The 26284-nt window shown below is 45.7% G+C and overlaps 1 protein-coding gene and 1 long non-coding RNA gene across 8 annotated transcripts in view; both read right to left on the bottom strand.

Moving 5' to 3' along the window:
- Window positions 1-15951: 15951 nt before the first annotated feature.
- LOC127911375 (uncharacterized) lies at window positions 15952-19568 on the bottom strand. Of its 7 annotated transcripts, XR_008078146.1 has the most exons (4): window positions 19196-19568; window positions 19100-19148; window positions 18775-19017; window positions 15952-18366 (listed from the first exon to the last, which is right to left on the bottom strand). It is a non-coding gene; the product is annotated as an uncharacterized LOC127911375 (long non-coding RNA). The 7 variants fall into 7 exon arrangements; XR_008078142.1 differs by having other exon boundaries at window positions 19100-19568; XR_008078143.1 differs by having other exon boundaries at window positions 18824-19017; window positions 19100-19568.
- A 34-nt stretch (window positions 19569-19602) lies between these two features.
- Window positions 19603-26284, bottom strand: part of LOC127911372 (RNA binding protein fox-1 homolog 3-like) — a 1085108-nt gene continuing 1078426 nt past the window's right edge. The window contains exon 16 of the mRNA XM_052477709.1: window positions 19603-22123. Within this exon, the coding sequence (XP_052333669.1) occupies window positions 22121-22123 (3 nt within the window). The 3' untranslated portion in view covers window positions 19603-22120. The remainder of the gene's footprint in view (window positions 22124-26284) is intronic.

Here is a 26284-nt window from a genome sequence, read left to right as displayed (position 1 = left end):
CTGGCTGTGAAACAGGTTATATCATTTCAAACACCTGACTGTGAAACAGGTTATATCAATTCAAACACCTGGCTGTGAAACAGGTTATATCATTTCAAACACCTGACTGTGAAACAGGTTATATCATTTCAAACACCTGGATCTGAAACAGGTTATATCATTTCAAACACCTGACTGTGAAACAGGTTATATCATTTCAAACACCTGACTGTGAAACAGGTTATATCATTTCAAACACCTGACTGTGAAACAGGTTATATCAATTCAAACACCTGGCTGTGAAACAGGTTATATCATTTCAAACACCTGACTGTGAAACAGGTTATATCATTTCAAACACCTGACTGTGAAACAGGTTATATCATTTCAAACACCTGACTGTGAAACAGGTTATATCAATTCAAACACCTGGCTGTGAAACAGGTTATATCATTTCAAACACCTGACTGTGAAACAGGTTATATCATTTCAAACACCTGGATCTGAAACAGGTTATATCATTTCAAACACCTGACTGTGAAACAGGTTATATCATTTCAAACACCTGACTGTGAAACAGGTTATATCATTTCAAACACCTGACTGTGAAACAGGTTATATCATTTCAAACACCTGGCTGTGAAACAGGTTATATAATTTCAAACACCTGACTGTGAAACAGGTTATATCATTTCACACACCTGGCTGTGAAACAGGTTATATCATTTCAAACACCTGACTGTGAAACAGGTTATATCATTTCAAACACCTGGCTGTGAAACAGGTTATATCATTTCAAACACCTGGCTGTGAAACAGGTTATATCATTTCAAACACCTGGCTGTGAAACAGGTTATATAATTTCAAACACCTGGCTGTGAAACAGGTTATATCATTTCAAACACCTGGCTGTGAAACAGGTTATATCATTTCAAACACCTGGCTGTGAAACAGGTTATATCATTTCAAACACCTGGCTGTGAAACAGGTTATATCATTTCAAACACCTGGCTGTGAAACAGGTTATATCATTTCAAACACCTGGCTGTGAAACAGGTTATATCATTTCAAACACCTGGCTGTGAAACAGGTTATATCATTTCAAACACCTGACTGTGAAACAGGTTATATCATTTCAAACACCTGGCTGTGAAACAGGTTATATCATTTCAAACACCTGGCTGTGAAACAGGTTATATCATTTCAAACACCTGACTGTGAAACAGGTTATATAATTTCAAACACCTGGCTGTGAAACAGGTTATATCATTTCAAACACCTGGCTGTGAAACAGGTTATATCATTTCAAACACCTGGCTGTGAAACAGGTTATATCATTTCAAACACCTGGCTGTGAAACAGGTTATATCATTTCAAACACCTGACTGTGAAACAGGTTATATAATTTCAAACACCTGGCTGTGAAACAGGTTATATCATTTCAAACACCCGACTGTGAAACAGGTTATTTATTTTCGGCGACAGGTGTTTCTGTTTTTTGACCAACCGGAGAAGACTTTGGAGTTATCGTTTAAAGTCAAGTATGACAACAGACTGTATATGGCTTATTCTAGTATGGATAGTCAACAGTGGTTTAAGTGTGGAAATGTTGGCCATAAGAAACATACTTGCGTGAAAAGGGAGAAGGTAGAGCGAGGGGTGCAGGTGGTCATCGTAACGCCTGGGCCCACTGATGTAGAAAGAGGTGGGCCGACAGTGGTAGAGCAGTCACAATAACCTGTTGCTGAGGAACAAGTTGTCCTTGTTGAGGACCAGAGGGAAACATAGTCTGTTATGCAGCAGAAAAATAATGCTGTAGGAGGTCAGGACAGATCCGGGGAGCCACTATGAGTAATGGGGTACAGGAGGGGGTTCAGGTGGGGCTAATCTCCCAGGTAATGGAGGAGATGCCCACTAGGAGTAATGGGGTACAGGAGGGGGTTCAGTTGGGGCTAGTCTCCCAGGTAGTGGAGGAGATGCCCACTATGAGTAATGGGGTACAGGAGAAATCTTGATCATTTTGTTCCTTAGACAAGCCAACAAAAGGAGAGCTTTTCAATGTAAAACTGCTTCGTGAAAATGACTGAATAAATGCAATTAGATATACGGCATATGTTCCCACAACGTCCTGAGAAGTGTGACTGAGAAGCAATTCATTGGTAATAATTATGTAATTAAACTAAGTAACTTCCAGAAAATTAGAGGACAGTAAAATAAATTGTTACAAAAAAAGAAGTCACTAACACTTACAGCAGGTCACGTCTCAGAAGGTCACTAACACGTACAGTAGGTCACGTCTCAGAAGGTCACTAACAGTTACAGCAGGTCACGTCCCAGAAGGTCACTAACACTTACAGCAGGTCACGTCTCAGAAGGTCACTAACACTTACGGCAGGTCACGTCTCAGAAGGTCACTAACACTTACAGCAGGTCACGTCCCAGAAGGTCACTAATACTTACAGCAGGTCACGTCCCAGAAGGTCACTAACATTTACAGCAGGTCACGTCTCAGGTCACTAACACGTACAGTAGGTCACGTCTCAGAAGGTCACTAACACTTACAGTAGGTCATGTGCCAGAAGGTCACTAACACTTACAGCAGGTCATGTCCCAGAAGGTCACTAACAGTTACAGCAGGTCACGTCCCAGAAGGTCACTAACAGTTACAGCAGGTCACGTCTCAGAAGGTCACAAACACGTACAGTAGGTCACGTCCCAGAAGGTCACTAACACTTACAGTAGGTCATGTCCCAGAAGGTCACTAACACTTACAGCAGGTCATGTCCCAGAAGGTCACTAACAGTTACAGCAGGTCACGTCCCAGAAGGTCACTAACACTTACAGCAGGTCACGTCCCAGAAGGTCACTAACAGTTACAGCAGGTCATGTCCCAGAAGGTCACTAACACTTACAGCAGGTCACGTCCCAGAAGGTCACTAACACTTACAGCACGTCACGTCCAGAATGACACCCTATTTCCAATAAAGTGCACTACTTTTTACCAGGGTAAGGCACTATCTAGTGAATAGGGTACAATTTGGGATGCAAGATTTTGAAAAATACATCTTGCGATGCACTTGGTTTTGGAAGGAAGCATAATGTCTGGCCTGAGTGTCATTGCTGCGATGAGCTGCTTTCCCAGGTCAACTTACAACTGCCAGTCTTGAACTGCTTTCCCAGGTCAACTTTCAACTGCCAGTCTTGAGCTGCTTTCCCAGGTCAACTTTCAACTGCCAGTCTTGAGCTGCTTTCCCAGGTCAACTTTCAACTGCCAGTCTTGAGCTGTTTTCCCAGGTCAACTTTCAACTGCCAGTCCTGAGCTGCTTTCCCAGGTCAACTTTCAACTGCCAGTCTTGAGCTGCTTTCCCAGGTCAACTTTCAACTGCCAGTCTTGAGCTGTTTTCCCAGGTCAACTTTCAACTGCCAGTCCTGAGCTGCTTTCCCAGGTCAACTTTCAACTGCCAGTCTTGAGCTTTTTTCCCAGGTCAACTTTCAACTGCCAGTCTTGAGCTGCTTTCCCAGGTCAACTTTCAACTGCCAGTCTTGAGCTGTTGCGAGAAGACCTGTGTAGGCTACAAAGGCCAGGTCTTCCAGGAGTCACCTTGCCCACCAGCAGTGTGCCATAGCTGTGCCTTGATGGCAGCTTCAAATTAAATAATGTGTTTCGCAGATTTTGCGGGTGTAGTCAAAATGCTTGTGTTTGTAGCGCCAACAGTGCAGTAAAATATCTAACAATTTCACAAGAATACACACATGCTGTATCCCTCAGTCAAATATCTTGCCCACACTCCTTACCGGTTTTTCTGTGAAGGATGGGATCTGTGTGTCTTGAATAGAAAACTTGTCCGCTGGCTTCCCCTTCTTCAGTACCAGGGATCTAGAATTCGCTCGCTTCCCCTTCTTCAGTACCAGGGATCTAGAATTTGCTGGCTTCCCCTTCTTCAGTACCAGGGATCTAGAATTCGCTGGCTTCCCCTTTTTCAGTACCAGGGATCTACAATTCGCGGGCTTGAAGCTCATCCGGGCCCGGGTGACAAGGTTCTCTAACACCTTCAGAATCCACATACTCCCTGGGAAGGATGTTGTTGTCACAGTCATGTCTTCTATGAAGGCTCTGATAGGAGGTTGTCACACGCCAGACTTGGTCAGCGTGCCTCTTCCATCCCATGGCAAGGGCCGAACAGGATCACTGAAATGATGCAACCAGAAGGGATTTCATTGTCAAGCTTGTGCCATTCTGATGTTGTGAACCGAGAGATAACTTTTTCGGTAGTCCAGTTTGAGATCCCTGATCCTTGCACTATATAGGGGACAGGGAGCAATTTTGGATGCTACATTCAATAGACTAACACTCCCATCCAACATCTGCCTGGGTGCCTCCCTGATTAATCTGTTGTCTTTAGAAATAGGAAGTGTTATTGGGTGTTATAGTGCAGTCCAGAGGAAGAGGTTGCACAGCTTTGAACATGACTGAAGGACTTGTGTGCGTGTGTGAGATTGTGTGTGTGTGTGTGTGTGTTTGTGTGTGCGTGCCTATGTGTCAAGTGTCTTAAAATAACCTCACCCGTGAAACGCCTGACACATCGCAGCCGCCTCAGAAGAGACTGTTTTAGCAGGGATTTATTTTGTGGAATGAATTACCAAGTATAATTAAAACCTTAATCTCTTATTTTCCCTCAATTTTTTTTGGGGGGGGGGATTCGAACCCAGAGAAGCAATCCAAAATTAATTTACCGCATCACTGAGTAGTATTAATGCTTTGCCAGTATCTCTCTCTCTCTCTCTCTCTCTCTCTCTCTCTCTCTCTCTCTCTCTCTCTCTCTCTCTCTCTCTCTGTCTCTCTCTCTCTCTCTCTCTCTCTCTCTCTCTCTCTCTCTCTCTCTCTCTCTCTCTCTCTCTGAGTCCGTAACATGGGGCCTGAGAAGACGAGATCTGGGTTGTTATGTTGGTGTGTAATCATGGGGAGAGGAACAATACACAGGGGCTGCAGTGTATTAGCCCTATTAGTCAGCCCTGTATTGTCCCATTAGTCAGCCCTGTATTGTCCCATTAGTCAGCCCTGTATTGCCCTAATAGTCAGCCCTGTATTGTCCCATTAGTCAGCCCTGTATTGTCCCATTAGTCAGCCCTGTATTGTCCCATTAGTCAGCCCTGTATTGCCCTAATAGTCAGCCCTGTATTGTCCTATTAGTCAGCCCTGTATTGTCCTATTAGTCAGCCCTGTATTGTCCTATTATTCAGCCCTGTATTGTCCTAATAGTTAGCCCTGTATTGTCCTATTAGTCAGCCCTGTATTGTCCTAATAGTCAGCCCTGTGTTAGTCCTAACAGTCAGCCCTGTGTTAGTCCTGTATTGTCCTAATAGTCAGCCCTGTATTGTCCAAACAGTCAGCCCTGTGTTAGTCATAATAGTCAGCCCTGTGTTAGTCCTAACAGTCAGCCCTGTGTTAGTCCTAATAGTCAGTCCTGTGTTAGTCCTAACAGTCAGCCCTGTATTGTCCTAATAGTCAGCCCTGTATTGTCCCAACAGTCAGCCCTGTGTTAGTCCTAACAGTCAGCCCTGTGTTAGTCCTAATAGTCAGCCCTGTATTGTCCTCATAGTCAGCCCTGTGTTAGTCCTAACAGTCAGCCCTGTGTTAGTCCTAATAGTCAGCCCTGTGTTAGTCCTAACAGTCAGCCCTGTGTTAGTCCTAATAGTCAGCCCTGTATTGTCCTAATAGTCAGCCCTGTATTGTCCTAACAGTCAGCCCTGTGTTAGTCCTAACAGTCAGCCCTGTGTTAGTCCTAATAGTCAGCCCTGTATTGTCCTCATAGTCAGCCCTGTGTTAGTCCTAACAGTCAGCCCTGTGTTAGTCCTAACAGTCAGCCCTGTGTCAGTCCTAATAGTCAGCCCTGTGTTAGTCCTCATAGTCAGCCCTGTGTTAGTCCTAACAGTCAGCCCTGTGTTAGTCCTAACAGTCAGCCCTGTGTCAGTCCTAATAGTCAGCCCTGTGTTAGTCCTAACAGTCAGCCCTGTGTCAGTCCTAATAGTCAGCCCTGTGTTAGTCCTAACAGTCAGCCCTGTGTTAGTTCTAACAGTCAGCCCTGTGTTAGTCCTAATAGTCAGCCCTGTGTTAGTCCTAATAGTCAGCCCTGTGTTAGTCCTAACAGTCAGCCCTGTGTTAGTCCTAATAGTCAGCCCTGTGTTAGTCCTAACAGTCAGCCCTGTGTTAGTTCTAACAGTCAGCCCTGTGTTAGTCCTAATAGTCAGCCCTGTGTTAGTCCTAATAGTCAGCCCTGTCTTAGTCCTAACAGTCAGCCCTGTGTTAGTCCTAACAGTCAGCCCTGTGTTAGTCCTAACAGTCAGCCCTGTGTTAGTCCTAATAGTCAGTCCTTAGTCCTAATAGTCAGTTTTCTTTTTGTAATACGTGATTGACTGTAGACCCTCCCACATACCTCTTGTGTCTGAGCCGTTGAATTGCGACTCTACTTTGTCTCTATTCTGACGCCTAGCTTGTTTGATTGCCTTGCGGAGGGAATAGCTACACTGTTTGTATTCGGTCATGTTTCCGGTCACCTTGCCCTGGTTAAAAGCAGTGGTTCGCGTTTTCAGTTTTGCGCGAATGCTGCCATCAATCCACGGTTTCTGGTTTGGGAATGTTTTAATCATTGCTGTGGGCATAACATCACCGATGCACTTTCTAATGAACTCGCTCACCGAATCAGTGTATTCCGTCAATGTTGTTGTTGGACGCGATGAGGAACATATCCCAATCCACGTGATCGAAGCAGTCTTGAAGCGTGGAATCAGATTGGTTGGACCAGCGTTGAACAGACCTGAGCGCTGGAGCTTCTTGTTTTCGTCTCTGTCTGTAGGCAACAAAATGGAGTCGTGGTCAGCTTTTCCGAAAGAAGGGCGGGGGAGGGCCTTATGTGCATAGCGGAAATTAGAATAACACTGATCCAGGGTTTTACCAGCCCTGTTTGCGCAATCGATATGCTGATAGAATTTAGGGAGTCTTGTTTTCAGATTAGCCTTGTTAAAATCCCCAGCTTCAATGAATGCAGCCTCAGGATATGTGGTTTCCAGTTTACATAGAGTCAAATAAAGTTTGTTCAGGGCCATCGATGTGTCTGCTTGGGGGGGAATACACACGGCTATGATTATAATCAAAGAGAATTCCCTTGGTAGATAATGCGGTCGACATTTGATTGTGAGGAATTCTAAGTCAGGTGAACAGAAGGACTTGAGTTCCTGTATGTTGTTATGATCACACCACGTCTCGTTAATCATAAGGCATACGCCCCTCTTCTTACCAGAAAGATGCTTGTTTCTGTCAGCGCGATGCGTGAAGAAACCAGCTGGCTGCACCGACTCCGATAGCGTCTCTCGAGTGAACCATGTTTCCGTGAAGCAAAGAATGTTACAGTCTCTGATGTCCCTCTGGAATGCTACCCTTGCTCGGATTTCATCAACCTTGTTGTCAAGAGACTGGACATTGGCGAGTAGTATGCTAGGGAGTGGTGCACGATGTGCCCATCTCCGGAGCCTGACCAGAAGACCGCTTTGCTTGACCCTTTTACGTCGTCGTTGTTTTGGTTCGCCGGCTGGGATCCGATCCATTGTCCTGGGTGGAAGGCAAAACACAGGATCCGCTTCGATGGTGAGTTGATGTTGCTCTTATATTCAGTGGTTCCTCCTGAATGTATGTAATGAAACCTAAGATTACCTGGGCTACCAATGTAAGAAATAACACATAAAAAAAACAAAATACTGCATAGTTTCCTAGGAACGCGAAGAGAGGCGGCCATCTCTGTCGGCGTCGGAAGTAACATGACTAGACCCAGCCTCATCTACCCCACCAGCCTGACTCGATCCAGCCTCATCTACACCACCATCTATAACCGGACTAGACCCAGCCTCATCTACACCACCATCTATCACCTGACTAGACACAGCCTCATCTACACCACCATCTATAGCATGACAAGACACAACCTCACCTACACCACCATCTATAACATGACTACACCCAGCCTCACATACACCACCATTCATTCTTCCAGGTAAAAATGTGTAGCAGTGAGACCTTAGTGGCTAGTTTACTAGATTGTCTGTATACAATAGGAGGGGATGACACAGTGGTTTGGAGAGGGATCAATGCTGTGAGGTGGAGTGGGCCGTTTGTTTCCTCATGTGTTGTGTGTGTGTGTGTGTGTGTGTGTGTGTGTGTGTGTGTGTGTGTGTGTGTGTGTGTGTGTGTGTGTGTGTGTGTGTGTACAAACATGTCTGTGTGTACCGGTGTGTATATGCGTGTGAGTGTACATTCCCTGGTTGTTGCGGTGAAAAGGGATCGAGGGGATCGATGAAGCATTTGTTTTGTTTAGTTAAATGATCGCCGTGGAGACAGACAGGAGCACTCCCTCTTGTGTCCCTGAGGGGAGAGAAGACGAATGGGTATCAAACCACATCATCCCTCTCGCAGGCGCAGTGTCTCTGTGTCTCTTCCATTGTTTCAGTGTCTCTCTGTCTCTCTCATTGTCTCTAAGTGTCTCTCTCAATGTCTCTAAGTGTCTCTCTCAATGTCTCTAAGTGTCTCCCTCAGTCTCTGTATCGCTCTGTCTATCTCTGTCTCTCAGTCTCTCTGTCTCTCTCAATTGTCTCTCTCAATATCTCTCAGTATATCTCAGTGTCTCTCACGTTGTCTCTCGTTGTCTCTCTGTCTCTCTGATTGTCTCTTTCACTGTCTCTCAGTATCTCTTATTGTCTCCCAGTGTCTCCCTCTGTGTCTCTCTCTGTCTCTCTCTGTGTCTCTCTCTCATTGTCTCTCTCTGTGTCTCTCTGTGTCTCCCAGTATCTCTCTCAATGTCTCTCTGTGTCTCTCAGTAACTCTCTCAATGTCTCTATCTCTCTTAGTGTCTCACAGTTTTTCTGTGTCCCTGTGTCATTCTCATTGTCTTTCAGTGTCTCTCTCAGTATCTCTGTCAGTAAGGGGTTGGAACCGAAATGATTTTCCAATCGATTAATTCTGAACAGAAGCATATTTATTTGTTCGTTTCCAAGCGCTGGGCACCTTGTTATGACATGAATGATCTGAATTAGGCATTATTATTACATCACTTTACCTACAGAGGAGCGGCTTCTATGAAGGAACTTTGAATGCTTTTAAACTTCTGATTTTCGGATAACTTTGGACCAGAGCTAGCTTGTGTTTGCAGAGCGGCACCAGAATTTTGTAGTTAATGAAACACAATGTGAAATATGATAACTATAGTATCCTCAAATAGCATTGAAAAAGTTATTCCAGATAAACAATGTCTCTTCCTCATTTCTGAATCACACTTCTCTGCCAACTTCCCAACAATTAGATGTTCCGGTTTTCAGGGGAAATGCAAAGAGCGCCTGTGATGCAACTTCCACTTTTGGACTTTAACAAGGCGACACTTCAACTTAGCTCCTCCTCCACATTTACTGGATTGGTTGAACAGTACAGAAGAGAACCTCCCCCAATTGTTTTTTTTCCATCTCGTCAAGACCAGTAAGTTGAGATCTAGTTTCGGGCATTCATTTTATGCCTGCTACGTGAAGTTAGTAGGCTACAGTAGCCTATGGGAACGTCAGTACGGTAGCCTATGGAAACGTCAGTACGGTAGCCTATGGGAACGTCAGTACGGTAGCCTATGGAAACGTCAGTACGGTAGCCTATGGAAACGTCAGTACGGTAGCCTATGGTAACGTCAGTACGGTAGCCTATGGTAACGTCAGTACGGTAGCCTATGGTAACGTCAGTACGGTAGCCTATGGTAACGTCAGTACGGTAGCCTATGGTAACGTCAGTACGGTAGCCTATGGAAACGTCAGTACGGTAGCCTATGGAAACGTCAGTACGGTAGCCTATGGAAACGTCAGTACGGTAGCCTATGGTAACGTCAGTACGGTAGCCTATGGAAACGTCAGTACGGTAGCCTATGGAAACGTCAGTACAGTAGCCTATGGAAACGTCAGTACGGTAGCCTATGGAAATGTCAGTACGGTAGCCTATGGAAACGTCAGTACGGTAGCCTATGGAAACGTCAGTACGGTAGCCTATGGTAACGCCAGTAGGGTAGCCTATGGTAACGTCAGTACGGTAGCCTATGGAAACGTCAGTACGGTAGCCTATGGTAGCGTCAGTACGGTAGCCTATGGTAACGTCAGTACGGTAGCCTATGGAAACGTCAGTACGGTAGCCTATGGAAATGTCAGTACGGTAGCCTATGGAAACGTCAGTACGGTAGCCTATGGTAGCGTCAGTACGGTAGCCTATGGAAACGTCAGTACGGTAGCCTATGGAAACGTCAGTACGGTAGCCTATGGAAACGTCAGTACGGTAGCCTATGGAAACGTCAGTACGGTAGCCTATGGTAACGTCAGTACGGTAGCCTATGGAAACGTCAGTACGGTAGCCTATGGAAACGTCAGTACGGTAGCCTATGGAAACGTCAGTACGGTAGCCTATGGAAACGTCAGTACGGTAGCCTATGGAAACGTCAGTACGGTAGCCTATGGAAACGTCAGTACGGTAGCCTATGGTAACGTCAGTACGGTAGCCTATGGTAACGTCAGTACGGTAGCCTATGGTAACGTCAGTACGGTAGCCTATGGTAACGTCAGTACGGTAGCCTATGGTAACGTCAGTACGGTAGCCTATGGAAACGTCAGTACGGTAGCCTATGGTAACGTCAGTACGGTAGCCTATGGAAACGTCAGTACGGTAGCCTATGGAAACGTCAGTACGGTAGCCTATGGTAACGTCAGTACGGTAGCCTATGGTAACGTCAGTACGGTAGCCTATGGTAACGTCAGTACGGTAGCCTATGGTAACGTCAGTACGGTAGCCTATGGAAACGTCAGTACGGTAGCCTATGGTAACGTCAGTACGGTAGCCTATGGAAACGTCAGTACGGTAGCCTATGGAAACGTCAGTACGGTAGCCTATGGAAACGTCAGTACGGTAGCCTATGGTAACGTCAGTACGGTAGCCTATGGAAACGTCAGTACGGTAGCCTATGGAAACGTCAGTACGGTAGCCTATGGAAACGTCAGTACGGTAGCCTATGGAAACGTCAGTACGGTAGCCTATGGAAACGTCAGTACGGTAGCCTATGGAAACGTCAGTACAGTAGCCTATGGTAGCGTCAGTACGGTAGCCTATGGTAACGTCAGTACGGTAGCCTATGGAAACGTCAGTACGGTAGCCTATGGAAATGTCAGTACGGTAGCCTATGGAAACGTCAGTACGGTAGCCTATGGTAGCGTCAGTACGGTAGCCTATGGGAACGTCAGTACGGTAGCCTATGGAAACGTCAGTACGGTAGCCTATGGAAACGTCAGTACGGTAGCCTATGGTAACGTCAGTACGGTAGCCTATGGAAACGTCAGTACGGTAGCCTATGGAAACGTCAGTACGGTAGCCTATGGAAACGTCAGTACGGTAGCCTATGGAAACGTCAGTACGGTAGCCTATGGAAACGTCAGTACGGTAGCCTATGGTAACGTCAGTACGGTAGCCTATGGTAACGTCAGTAAGGTAGCCTATGGTAACGTCAGTACGGTAGCCTATGGTAACGTCAGTACAGTAGCCTATGCTTCGGAGGGGGAGGGGCAGGTAATCTACACACGAACCCTTATGATTTAAGATTTTCAGCTGGCAGGCAGACACTGTTTCTGAGTGACAGAGCGAGGGCTTTGCATAGACACTGTGTTGCATTTCCTGAGGGACTGGAACAAAATGCCTGTAACATAAAATAAAGCTATTAACCAGTTCCCATGCTTTTAAAACAACGGTTCTGTTCCAGAACAGTATAGATCACTTTTGTTTCCGGTTCTGATTCTGTTCCCTGAACCGGTTCTAATCCCTGCTTTCAGTATCTCTCTGTGTCTCTCAGTATCTCTCTCATTGTTTCTAAGTGTATCTCAGTGTCTGTGGGACTGGAGCTGGCATCAGCTCTACTGTGCTGTGACTCCATTGACTGACTGACAGACTGACTGACTGAGTGCAATGGCATCTGTCAGACTGAAGACTGACTGACTGCTGTGAGCAGGTAGATAGAAAATACTGTACATGCAGATGTGTATCCCTATAATGAGGTTCTTGTGTGTCTTTGTGACCATCTGGGTTTCAGGGTTTCAGTTAAGAACAAATTATTATTTACAATAACGGCCTACCCCGGACGATGCTGGGCCAAATGTGCGCCACCTTATGGGACAGCTCCACCCTATGGGACAGCGCCAATCTATGGGACAGCACCAATCTATGGGACAGCACCACCTTATGGGACAGCACCACCCTATGGGACAGCAACAATCTATGGGACAGCGCCAATCTATGGGACAGCGCCAATCTATGGGACAGCACCACCCTATGGGACAGCACCACCCTATGGGACAGCACCAATCTATGGGACAGCACCACCCTATGGGACAGCGCCACCCTATGGGACAGCGCCACCTTATGGGACAGCACCGCCTTATGGGACAGCGCCACCCTATGGGTAAGCACCACCTTATGGGACAGCGCCACCCTATGGGACAGCGCCACCCTATGGGACAGCACCAATCTATGGGACAGCACCACCCTATGGGACAGCGCCACCTTATGGGACAGCGCCACCCTATGGGACAGCGCCACCCTATGGGACAGCACCACCCTATGCACCACCTTATCACGTCCGATTGTGATAGAGCCTGGATTCGAAACAGGGTGTCTGCAGTGATGCCTCTAGCACTGAGAAGGAGTGTCTTAGACCACTGAACCAGGGTCTTAGACCACTGAACCAGGGTCTGTAGTGATGCCTCAAGCACTGAGATGCAGTGCCTTAAACCACTGAACCAGGGTCTGTAGTGATGCCTCTAGCACTGACATGCAGTGTCTTAGACCGCTGAACCAGGGTCTGTAGTGATGCCTCTAGCACTGACATGCAGTGTCTTAGACCGCTGAACCAGGGTCTGTAGTGATGCCTCTAGCACTGACATGCAGTGTCTTAGACCCCTGAACCAGGGTCTGTAGTGAGGCAGTGTCTTAGACCACTGAACCAGGGTCTGTAGTGATGCAGTGTCTTAGACCCCTGAACCAGGGTCTGTAGTGATGCCTCTAGCACTGACATGCAGGGTCTTAGACCACTTAACCAGGGTCTGTAGTGATGCCTCTAGCACTGAGATGCAGTGTCTTAGACCGCTGAACCAGGGTCTGTAGTGATGCCTCTAGCACTGAGATGCAGTGTCTTAGACCGCTGAACCAGGGTCTGTAGTGATGCCTCTAGCACTGAGATGCAGTGTCTTAGACCGCTGAACCAGGGTCTGTAGTGATGCCTCTAGCACTGAGATTCAGTGTCTTAGACCGCTGAACCAGGGTCTGTAGTGATGCCTCTAGCACTGAGATGCAGTGTCTTAGACCGCTGAACCAGGGTCTGTAGTGATGCCTCTAGCACTGAGATGCAGTGCCTCCGACCGCTGAACCACTTGGTAGTCCCTATACTTTGTCAGCACACTGAACTAAAGGCTATTAGAAAAGAGATACAGATTGGGAGCGACAATGGGTACTATTCCGTTTCCGTTAGAAGGTACTATTCCACTGTTACGTTCCCCAGTTTCTGTGTTGTGGTTTGTGTATTTGTACGTGCTTCAGGAAATGGCTTCCTGGAATCCCCCAAGCAGCTGTTTGGTCGACTCCATGGCTAATTGGAGCTGACCCCACCCCATCGTCAAGATACAGCTGTATCCCATCAGACTCCTTCTGAAGCAATATGAGCCAGTGTTCTGTTTCTCCGAAAATAGATGATTTTGCTCAGAGAAGAGAGATAGCCTGTGTTGGTTGTTGTTAGGAAAAAGATGATTAGTATGTTGGTTTTTTGTGAAGTATTTTGTAGCAGTACTGCGGAGGTATGTTTATGCCCAAAGGACTGTTTTGATTATTGAACTTGTTCGTACTTTTCTGTTTCATTTGTTCCCGGGGGAAGGGGAAGGCACCTTGGAAGTGCTTAGGCAAGAGGCCTGCGGGAATACATATACCCGTAGTATATACTCTGTCTATACACACTAGGTATGACCTGGGTGGACCAACCCCTGTATTTTGGTTAGCGCACCAGGTGGTGCTAGTTAGGTAAGTTGTGGGTAGGCAGGTAAGGTAGGAGAGGGGGGGGCTTTGATATTTACTTTCTTTGGTTCCGTCCAGCCCCTTTTCCACAAAATTACAGTGTGACGGAATAAATTCCTTGTAAATGGTACCACTCTCTGCCTTTGTCATCCTTACTCGCACCTATAGTCCCATACCTCTTTCACCCCACGTTGAGTTGCAGCAGGGTGTTGCATTCCCTCCTCCTACAGGCATCTGTAACATCCACCATACCTGCCTGTGTATACAGTTGACGTCGGAAGTTGACATACACCCTTAGCCAAATACATTTAAACTCCGTTTTTCAACATTCCTGACATTTAATTCTAGTAAAAATTCCCTGTCTTAGGGGTCACCACAATGTAAAATGTCAGAACAATAGTGATTTATTTCAGCTTATTTCTTTCATCACATTCCCGGTGGTTCAGAAGTTTACATTCACTCAATTATTATTTGGCAGCATTGCCTTTAAATTGTTCAACTTGGGTCAAATGTTTTGGGTAGCCTTCCACAAGCTTCCTCCTGACAGCGCTGATGTAAATGACTCAGGTTTGTAGGCCTCCTTGCTCGCACATGCTTTTTCAGTTTTGCCCACATTTTCTATGGGATTGAGGTCAGGGCTTTGTGATGGCCACTCCAAAACCTTGACTTTGTTATCCTTAAGCCATTTTGCCACAACTTTGAAGTATGCTTTGGGTCATTGTCCATTTGGAAGACCCATTTGAGAACAAGCTTTAACTTCCTGACTAATGACTTGATGTTGCTTCAATATGTCCACACATTTTCTTTTTTCATGATGCCATCTATTTTGTGAAGTGCACCAGTCCCTCCTGAAGCAATGCACCCCCACAACATGATGCTGCCACCCTGTGCTTCATGGCTGGGATGGTGTTCTTCGGCTTGCAAGCGTCCCCCTTTTTCTTCCAAACATAACGATGGTCATGGCTAAACAGATCTATTTTTGTTTCATCAGACCAGAGGACATTTCTTTAAAAAAAAGTATGATCTTTGTCCCCATTTGCAGTTGCAAACCGTAGTCTGGCTTTTTCGTGGCTCTTTTGGAGCACTGGCTTCTCCCTTGCTGAGCGGCCTTTCAGGTTATGTTGATATAGGACTCGTTTTACTGTGGATATACAGTAGATACTGTTGTACCTGTGTCCTCCAGCATCTTCACAAGGTCCTTTGTTGTTGTTCTGGGATTGATTTTCACTTTTCGCACCAAATACATTCATCTCTAGGAGACAGAACACGTGTCCTTCCTGAGCGGTATGACGGCTGTGTGGTCCCATGGCGTTTATACTTGCGTTTTGATTTTCCCATGATGTCAAGTAAAGAGGCACTGAGTTTGAAGGTAGGCCTTAAAATACATTCACAGGTACACCTCCAATTGACTCAAATGATGTCAATTAGCCTATCAGAAGCTTCTGAAGCCATGACATAATTTTCTGGAATTTTCCAAGCTGTATAAAGGCACAGTCAACTTAGTGTATGTAAACTACTGACCCACTGGAATTGGGATACAGTGAATTATAAGTGAAATAATCTGTCTGTAAACAATTGATGGAAAAATGTATTGTGTTATGCACAAAGTAGATGTGCTAACCGACATGCCAAAACTATAGTTTGTTATATATAATTTGTGGAGTGGTTGAAAAACAAGTTTTAATGACTACAACCTAAATGTATGTAAACTTCCGACTTCAACTGTACACAATACGAACACGCACACACACACACACACACACACACACACACACACACACACACACACACACACACACACACACACACACACACACACACACACACACACACACAAACAGTTGACCAAGACACCAGTCTCTCGTTGAAGAAAGAAATATTTATTAATAACTTCAGTAATCATGATAACTGTAATAATAATTTAACGATCATAATAAATATTACTGTATTTCTGAAGCACATTGAAAGCATACACAAAGTTAGAACAAAACAGGGAACAGAAACCAAATCCCAAAGTTAGACTACAGTTTCTGAACAGCTCAAACATGGCATCTCTTGAAATTGATCAATATATCTCTGTATTTATGTATTTTTGTTTACCTACTCATCTTTTAATCTACATGACCTTGGAGCAATTGCCAAAAAAGAAGAAATAAAAAATAGAAATAGATGTGTTTGAAGCACATGAAGAGTCATCGGTTTTAAATTCCCAGTAATACAACGTTCTGACAACGTTCTGACAACGTTCTGACACAGACAGAAAAGAAGGAGCATCTGTACATTCGGAATACAAAAGCACCACATTTATAAAAGCCATAAACAGATAGACAGACCGACACAAACAGAATGGAAGGGTTTCTCTTTCGCAGCTTACTCCTACACCACTCTAACCTTTGTGCTTTGGGGGACTGCAGAGGGCGTTGTGAACGAGGATGGGGACGGAGATGGATAAACTATATAGGGGAGGTAGGTCTGTGATTTTGGCTTAGAGGTTTCAGAACTGGTTCGGGTACTACAGGATAAACGGGGTCTGAACTGGGTTGGGTTTTGGACTGAGGTTTCTGGATTCAGATGAGACTGTCTGGATTTTTGCATTAGGGTTTAGGTTGTAAACAAATCGGGAAGTTCGAGGAAACCGACATTTGGTTTTCGTAAGGAAGCTTGTGGATTTTCAGGAAGCCATCATTGGAATGAGTGTTGGATGTGGGCTTTGGGTTAGGGTGCACAGAGGTATACGTAACTCTAGGAGCAGCGGGTGGGGTACAGTAATTAGCCTCAGACAGTAACAGAGCTATAGTGAAGGATGCTTCACACTTGTTTGGGACAAAATCCTAACCCAAGATCTACACACTTAAATCACATGTTTGCGTAAGGTCCTCAATGACATCAAAGTCTTGCAGAGTTATGTTTTTTTTTTTTTTTCCAAATGAGAATTAAGCCATTTCAGAGCAAATATTAGCACACAGACACACTACCACCGCTCAGCGGTGCTGGGAATATAAATGATGAACAATGTTCTATGCTCAATGACAAAAACATGGATCCCTGCACTAACATCTCACTTCTGCACGTTTATTTGTGTAAGTCAGCGTGCAGTGGTAGACGTGTAAGTCAGACACATTCATTCAAGCGTGCAGTGGTGAACGTGTGCTCAGGGCACGTCCTGTAACTGTTTTTATCATCTCGTTCCCCAGGGTTAACCAGCAGGTCTGCATCTAAACAGGAAGGAAGTCTCAAACAGACCAAAAACAAAATAACAGAGCAGTAGAATCAGATTATCAGGATAAGTTAAACCCCTTAAAGGTCTCAGCTCCCAGATCTCTGGTAGAGTGACATCATAGTTTTTTTAAATGTATTTGTTCGCTTGTCTTTTTTAATACACGAGGTCTCAGTTTCTCTCAGTGCCAGTGTAGATGTGACTTCACATAAAGAGTCCCTTGAGCTTTGCAATGACAACTTGACAACAACAGATTGAGTGGTTAGAGGTTGACAGAGGTGTTTCTCTATAACACACACACACTTTACTGGTTCGCGTCTCATTATTTATGCTACATGCATAACTAACCCACACCTGTTAACATGTTAACACACAAAAAGCTGTCCCTCTGTCCACCTGTGAAGATACCCGTTCTGTCTTCTCTGAGGACAAGAATGCAACAAAGTGGGTTTATTTATCTGGAACCTTGCATCACACTGCGGGAAACGTCCGTAGACCAGCCTGTCAGATACAGTCACACCAGGGTCCAGGGAAACGTCCGTAGACCAGCCTGTCAGATACAGTCACACCTGGGTCCAGGGAAACGTCCGTAGACCAGCCTGTCAGATACAGTCACACCAGGGTCCAGGGAAACGTCCGTAGACCAGCCTGTCAGATACAGTCACACCAGGGTCCAGGGAAACGTCCGTAGACCAGCCTGTCAGATACAGTCACACCTGGGTCCAGGGAAACGTCCGTAGACCAGCCTGTCAGATACAGTCACACCTGGGTCCAGGGAAACGTCCGTAGACCAGCCTGTCAGATAGTCACACCAGGGTCCAGGGAAACGTCCGTAGACCAGCCTGTCAGATACAGTCACACCAGGGTCCAGGGAAACATCCATAGACCAGCCTGTCAGATACAGTCACACCTGGGTCCAGGGAAACGTCCGTAGACCAGCCTGTCAGATACAGTCACACCAGGGTCCAGGGAAACGTCCGTAGACCAGCCTGTCAGATACAGTCACACCAGGGTCCAGGGAAACGTCCGTAGACCAGCCTGTCAGATACAGTCACACCTGGGTCCAGGGAAACGTCCGTAGACCAGCCTGTCAGATAGTCAGTCACACCTGGGTCCAGCCTGTCAGGAAACGTCAGGGAAACATCCATAGACCAGCCTGTCAGATACAGTCACACCAGGGTCCAGGGAAACGTCCGTAGACCAGCCTGTCAGATACAGTCACACCAGGGTCCAGGGAAACATCCATAGACCAGCCTGTCAGATACAGTCACACCTGGGTCCAGGGAAACGTCCGTAGACCAGCCTGTCAGATACAGTCACACCAGGGTCCAGGAAAACGTCCGTAGACCAGCCTGTCAGATAGTCACACCTGAGTCCAGGGAAACATCCATAGACCAGCCTGTCAGATACAGTCACACCAGGGTCCATAAACGTCCGTAGACCAGCCTGTCTGATACAGTCACACCAGGGTCCAGGGAAACGTCCGTAGACCAGCCTGTCAGATACAGTCACACCTGGGTCCAGGGAAACGTCCGTAGACCAGCCTGTCAGATACAGTCACACCTGGGTCCAGGGAAACGTCCGTAGACCAGCCTGTCAGATACAGTCACACCAGGGTCCAGGGAAACGTCAGTAGACCAGCCTGTCAGATAGTCACACCTGGGTCCAGGGAAACGTCCGTAGACCAGCCTGTCAGATACAGTCACACCTGGAAACATCCCAGACCAGCCTGGATAGTCAACCTGAGTCCAGGAAACGTCCGTAGACCAGCCTGTCAGATACAGTCACACCTGGGTCCAGGGAAACGTCCGTAGACCAGCCTGTCAGATACAGTCACACCTGAGTCCAGGGAAACATTCATAGACCAGCCTGTCAGATAGTCACACCTGAGTCCAGGGAAACATCCATAGACCAGCCTGTCAGATAGTCATACCTGAGTCCAGGGAAACGTCCGTTGACAAGCGTGTCAGATACAGTCACACCTGGTTCCAGGGAAACGTCCGTAGACCAGCCTGTCAGATAGTCACACCTGATTCCAGGGGTAGCAGCTCATTGTGGTGTAGGGAAGCTTGATGTGCAGCAGAGGCTAAGGTGAACTCCGAAAGGAAAGAGAGCTCAGATTTTGACAGTACCATCCTGTCCTCCAATCAGAGAGGAGAGGGATAAGGAGTCCCCTTATTCCCGTTATTCAAACCTGGATCCTCAACCCTCCTCTTGTGTATAGGTCACAAATCTCCTCCAACACAGATCAGGGTGTGCCTTGTCAGAACCCCCCCCCCCCCACCCACTCTCAGCACTAGTCCCTCACATGGTCCTCACTCAGTCTCTCTCTCTCCCTCTCTTTCACCTCAGGAGAGAGAAGAAGAATAAAAACAAAATAAATCAATATTTAAAAAACATATTTGATCTGGCACACAAGACAGACTGTGATGCTCCTCTCCTGGTGTTCTTGTTCTCGTCAGATGTGAAAAGCCTTGGTGCGAAGAGTTCTGACTGATCCAGTAATGATTACATGGTTTTTATCTGGAGGACGTCTATCTGCAGGGCACTGGTGTGTTCCACATAATACCTTCCCCAAGTGTTCCTACGTAAAATACCCTCCCTAGTCGTATTGGCATCGGTGTGACGCTCTGAAGTCCAGCATTATGTCAGATGAAACGTTCTGCTATATTATCATTGTGTAGTGTACTGCATATACATTGTACTTTGACATTTTTATATATATATATATATAAATATATATATATAATGACATTCACATAAAAAGTTTTTGGAAGTTACATTCAATAGCGGAAGCAAAGGAGGAGTAAATGGACAGAACAGGTAATAACACTACACGGGTATAGAAATGTCCCAGGAATGGTCGACAGTGCATTAAGTCCGACGCCCATGAAATCATAATATCGATAATCAAAAACTTAATTCCAAGGGTTGCAGATCACAAATAGATATATTTATATTCATCGTATATATATATATAAATGTTTTTTTTTTCTTTCAGTAATACAATAAATGTAACATTAGTTAATGGCTACAATGGACTTTCCCCCACCATGTCTGACAGCGTGTTATTAGTACAACGTTTAAATACAGAAATATGTTACTAAAGTAGAGCTTGATATAAATGGAAGGTTTAAAAGAGAATTTAATAAATCTTTATCAGTTGGTCTGACGGAACCGTCAATCCCTTCCTTCTCTCTGTCTCTCAGAACGATCCGGAGCCCATATCTAAGACGGATGGAGGAGTCAAACTGCATCCCAAATGGTCCCTATTCCCTATATAGTGCTCTGCTTTTGACCAGTGGTGTACAGGATAGGGAATAGGGTGAATGTTGGGACACGTCGATGGGGTGTAGACAGGTCCCGTGTTTCTAACTTATAGCTACAAAAGAGGCTGTTTGTTTACTACACATCACAACCACCTCAACCACAACACCACAACAACATGTTTTGATAGCAACGCTGGGGTTTTGGGGGGGGGGGCTGTTGTGGCCGACATCTACAAACTGTCTGTAGGATCTTCGTTTGATTACCCTGCAAGGACAGGACATTTAAAACTTGTACTATTTTTGAGGTATAAGAATGCTTCTGAAGTTTGTCATTTCCACTTTGAAATTTCAGACTTGATTTTTCAATTACGGAATTTTTTTCAGACGCTACAAAAATCTCCATTCATTATAATCCACATTATAATCCACAATATAATCCACATTACAATTCAAATTTCCTGTTGCTGTATGATTATTTTCCTGCTGTAGGAGACTGGCTCAAATTAAGATCCTACATCTGTAAATACAATAGAGTGGGTGTTCCCTGACTTTTTACAGGCTTCTCTGCTTCCTCTCTGCTAAACACTGCCTTGGCTATGATGTTGGAGCATTCAGGGGGTCTTTTAGTTCAAGTTACAGAGATACAAAGTGGACTGGAAGCGCAACCTGCAGAGGAGCTGTTTTTCAAGTGGAAGGAAGCCCTACACCAGAGTTTAACTGTCCCCCTTTATATGACATCACTTGTTGTTTTCACATGACCCACAGGAAGTAATTCATTCTAAATAGTCAAAGATTGTTGACTGCCGAGCGAGGTTGACCTGTAAACGTGGCCCAAATGGGTCAGAGTTTGTATGTAAATGGCACACGTTTTCACCGTTCAAACAATGAACCAAGGACATTTGTGGAAGATGCGGCCTAGCTCTCGTTCGCCTGCCATTTGGTGGCTTTGCTATGGTGTTACCGCAGTGGCATTACCATGACGACCAACTAAGAGTTATGTCAGGAGGACAAGCCACCCCTCACCACCAGTGTCTTGGCCCCCACTGGCACATCAGCCTGCCCTCACAACCCCCCCCCCCGTTCCGCAGTAGGAAGGGGGCGGGTCCAAGGATATCACCACTCACCTCCCCTTCTTCCAAACTGCCACATTATAAATCTCAGTTTTTTTTGTTACATTTTTTTCAAACATAGATATACATTACATGTACTATATATACATTCTTTCGTTTCTGGAAATCATAAACTTAAAAAAGTTTAGAAAAATACAATTGTTTTATGATGACCTCTCTTGGTCTCTTCCGCCCAGCAAGGCTTGTCCCAGGGGTAAGCTATGTGTCGCTCTGTCCCTAAAACTGGAGGCGTAGTAGTTTAGGCCATTGCTATGGTGCTTAGCCAAAACATCTTCCATCCATTCTCCCCTGTAGACCTTGATAGAAGGGGTCCTGACACTGACCTCTCTTTTTACATTTCTGTTGGTTTCCTTTATGGTTTTTTGTTCTTTCTTCTTCAATGTTGTTTTCCTACTTTTCCTCTTTGTTTTATTTACTAGAATAGAAACAAACAGGTCAATAGCAATGGATTTTTTTTTCATCATATATATATATTTTTTGATATTGTATACTTTTTCAACAAAATACTTGTTCATATAATACATTCCTAGTAGGAGCACATGGGACGTTGAATATATTTCTAAAGCGACAAGTCTGCATAAATAATGTCACAATAAATATAAACAATCACAATGTTTAGTTCAATTATTATTTTTTTTAAACAATACAACTTATAATAAAATCTATATATAAAGTATATACAACTCAAATCAGTAACATTTGAACTAGTTTAAATGTAACAACATTGACGCTGAGATCACGAGTAGAGACTGTGAATAAAAAAGATACACTTTAACATTAGATAGTGAGTAACTAACAGTGGGAAAAACCTACATGTCATGACCCTAGGCTTTCTCTCTCAGCAGCTGAGAGAGAAAGAGAGAAGGATAGAAAGACAGAAAGATTGTGAGAGAATGCGACGTAGAGAGAAAGAAAGAAAGAAAGAAAGAAAGAAAGAAAGAAAGAAAGAAAAAGAGAGAGAGAGAGAGAGAGAGGGGATAATCCCTGCAGAGGGAGAGAGTTCTGCGATACAGCGGGGGTTCTGTTGACAGGCTACATGACCGGGACTCAGTTACACTTTAAATTCGGGAGACGAGATGAGGAGGCGAGGAGAAGAGGGGGAGAGAGGAACGGAGGAGAAGAGGGGGAGAGAGGAGAGGAGAAGGAGAGAGTCCTGGGGGCTCTTGTCTCGACAGAACCTCTTTAATTCAGGGAGATGAGTGTCGGGCACGTCAATCTTCAGAGGGAGAGCACAGAGGCCGACTTTAATTTCAGCAGTACTTTGTAGTCCCTCACCCCCTCCTCCCCCCCTCCTCCCCCTGTTCCTCCCGGTCCTCCGGAGAGAGGAACCCAGAAACCAGCACAGCTGTGCCCTGGCTTCACCAATCAGCCCCAATAATGCTTCCCTCTCGTCTCCTGTATCGGCCGCCCCCCCTGGCCTCACGCGGGAGGGCCTTAAAAGACCTGCTCCACAAACAAACAAAGAAACAGTCAGCTTTCCGCAGAGGGAGGAAGGGACAAGAGGGAGGGAGGAAGGGACAAGAGGGAGGGAGGAAGGGAGGAAGGGACAAGAGGGAGGGAGGAAGGGACAAGAGGGAGGGAGGAAGGGACAAGAGGGAGGGAGGAAGGGACAAGAGGGAGGGAGGAAGGGACAAGAGGGAGGGAGGAAGGGACAAGAGGGAGGGAGGAAGGGACAAGAGGGAGGGAGGAAGGGACAAGAGGGAGGGAGGAAGGGACAAGAGGGAGGGAGGAAGGGACAAGAGGGAGGGAGGAAGGGACAAGAGGGAGGGAGGAAGGAAGGGACAAGAGGGAGGGAGGAAGGGACAAGAGGGAGTGAGGAAGGGACAAGAGGGAGGGAGGGAGGAAGGGACAAGAGGGAGGGAGGAAGGGACAAGAGGGAGGGAGGAAGGGACAAGAGGGAGGGAGGAAGCTAGAAGAATAAGAACAGAAAGAAGAACAACAACAGCGGGGTGAATCCCTCTGGTCGTCAGTGTGGTGAAAGCTCTCTCTCTCCCCCTCTTTCTCCCTCTCGCTACCTCTCTCGGAGAGCGGAGGTGACAACATATTAATCACCTCGGGCAAATAACTCCCGGAGAAGTTAATGGGTTGAGAAGCCTCCACCGCAGCCCCCCCCCCCAGCCCCCCAGCTCCCTCCACCTGCCCTTGTGCGTGTGTATGTGTGTGTGATTTAGCAAAGACTTCCTCAAAGAGAGAGAGAAAAAATGATAGAGGGAGGAAGATAGAGGAACAGAGATTGAGATGGACAGAGAGAGGAAAAGAGAGAGAGAGAGAGAGAGAGAGAGAGAGAGAGAGAGAGAGAGAGAGAGAGAGAGAGAGAGAGAGAGAGAGAGAGAGAGAGAGAGAGAGAGAGAGAGAGAGAGAGAGAGAGAGAGAGAGAGAGAGAGAGAGAGAGAGAGAGAGAGAAAGAGAGAAAGAGAGAGAGGGAGAGACAGAGATAGAAAGAGAGCGAGAGACAGACAGACAGCGAGTGAGAGAGATAATTCACAAAATGGGGCAAACACCAAATTAAGACTCTACATGTTAGAATTCTGCAAAAATATCATCTCTCTACAACGTAGAACACCAAATAATGCATGCAGAGCAGAATTAGGCCGATACCCGCTAATTATCAAAAGCCAGAAAAGAGACGTTAAATTCTACAACCACCGAAAAGGAAGCGATTCCCAAACCTTCCTTAACTAAGCCATCACCTACAGAGAGATGAACCTGGAGAAGAGTCCCCTAAGCAAGCTGATCCTGGGGCTCTGTTCACAAACACAAACAGACCCCACAGAGCCCCAGGACAGCAACACAATTAGACCCAACCAAATCATGAGAAAACTAAAAGATAATTACTTGACACATTGGAAAGAATTAACAAAAGAAAGAGCAGGCTAGAGCAAACTAGAATGTCCTTAAACAGAGAGTACACAGTGGCAGAATACCTGACCACTGTGACTGACCCTAAACAGAGAGTACACAGTGGCAGAATACCTGACCACTGTGACTGACCCTAAACAGAGAGTACACAGTGGCAGAATACCTGACCACTGTGACTGACCCTAAATAGAGAGTACACAGTGGCAGAATACCTGACCACTGTGACTGACCCTAAACAGAGAGTACACAGTGGCAGAATACCTGACCACTGTGACTGACCCTAAACAGAGAGTACACAGTGGCAGAATACCTGACCACTGTGACTGACCCTAAACAGAGAGTACACAGTGGCAGAATACCTGACCACTGTGACTGACCCTAAACAGAGAGTACACAGTGGCAGAATACCTGACCACTGTGACTGACCCTAAACAGAGAGTACACAGTGGCAGAATACCTGACCACTGTGACTGACCCTAAACAGAGAGTACACAGTGGCAGAATACCTGACCACTGTGACTGACCCTAAATAGAGAGTACACAGTGGCAGAATACCTGACCACTGTGACTGACCCTAAACAGAGAGTACACAGTGGCAGAATACCTGACCACTGTGACTGACCCTAAACAGAGAGTACATAGTGGCAGAATACCTGACCACTGTGACTGACCCTAAACAGAGAGTACACAGTGGCAGAATACCTGACCACTGTGACTGACCCTAAACAGAGAGTACACAGTGGCAGAATACCTGACCACTGTGACTGACCCTAAACAGAGAGTACACAGTGGCAGAATACCTGACCACTGTGACTGACCCTAAATAGAGAGTACACAGTGGCAGAATACCTGACCACTGTGACTGACCCTAAACAGAGAGTACACAGTGGCAGAATACCTGACCACTGTGACTGACCCTAAACAGAGAGTACACAGTGGCAGAATACCTGACCACTGTGACTGACCCTAAACAGAGAGTACACAGTGGCAGAATACCTGACCACTGTGACTGACCCTAAACAGAGAGGACACAGTGGCAGGATACCCGACCACTGTGACTGACCCTAAACAGAGAGTACACAGTGGCAGAATACCTGACCACTGTGACTGACCCTAAACAGAGAGTACACAGTGGCAGAATACCTGACCACTGTGACTGACCCAAAATTACGCTTTGACTATGTACAGACTCAGTGAGCATAGCCTTGCTATTGAGAAAGGCCGCTGTAGGCAGACCTGGCTCTCAAGAGAAGACAGGCTATGTGCTCACTGCCCACAAAATGAGGTGGAAACTGAGCTGCACTTCCTAACCTCCTGTCCAATGTGTAACCATATTAGAGACACATATTTCCCTCAGATTACACAGAACCATAAAGAATTTGAAAACAAATCTGATAACTCACATATCTTTTGGTTGAAATACAACAGTGTGCAATCACAGCAGCAAGATTTGAGACCTGTTGTAAATACAACCTATATTTATATTTATTTATTTTCCCTTTTGTACTTTTCTATTTGCACATCGTTACACCACTGTACATGTACAGAATATGACATCTGAAATGTCTTTATTCTTTTGGAAGTTTTGTTAATGTAACGTTTACTGTTCACTTTGATTGTTTATTTGTATGTCAACTACTTCACTTGCTTTGGCAATGTAAACATGTTTCCCATGTCAGTTAAGCCCCTTGAATTTAAATTTAAATTTCAGAGAATG

Source organism: Oncorhynchus keta, chromosome 24 (assembly GCF_023373465.1).
Source record: "Oncorhynchus keta strain PuntledgeMale-10-30-2019 chromosome 24, Oket_V2, whole genome shotgun sequence".
NCBI classification, from domain to species: Eukaryota; Metazoa; Chordata; class Actinopteri; order Salmoniformes; family Salmonidae; genus Oncorhynchus; species Oncorhynchus keta.
Note: the sequence above shows the minus strand (reverse complement) of the source record. Positions and strands in the feature narration are given on the sequence as shown.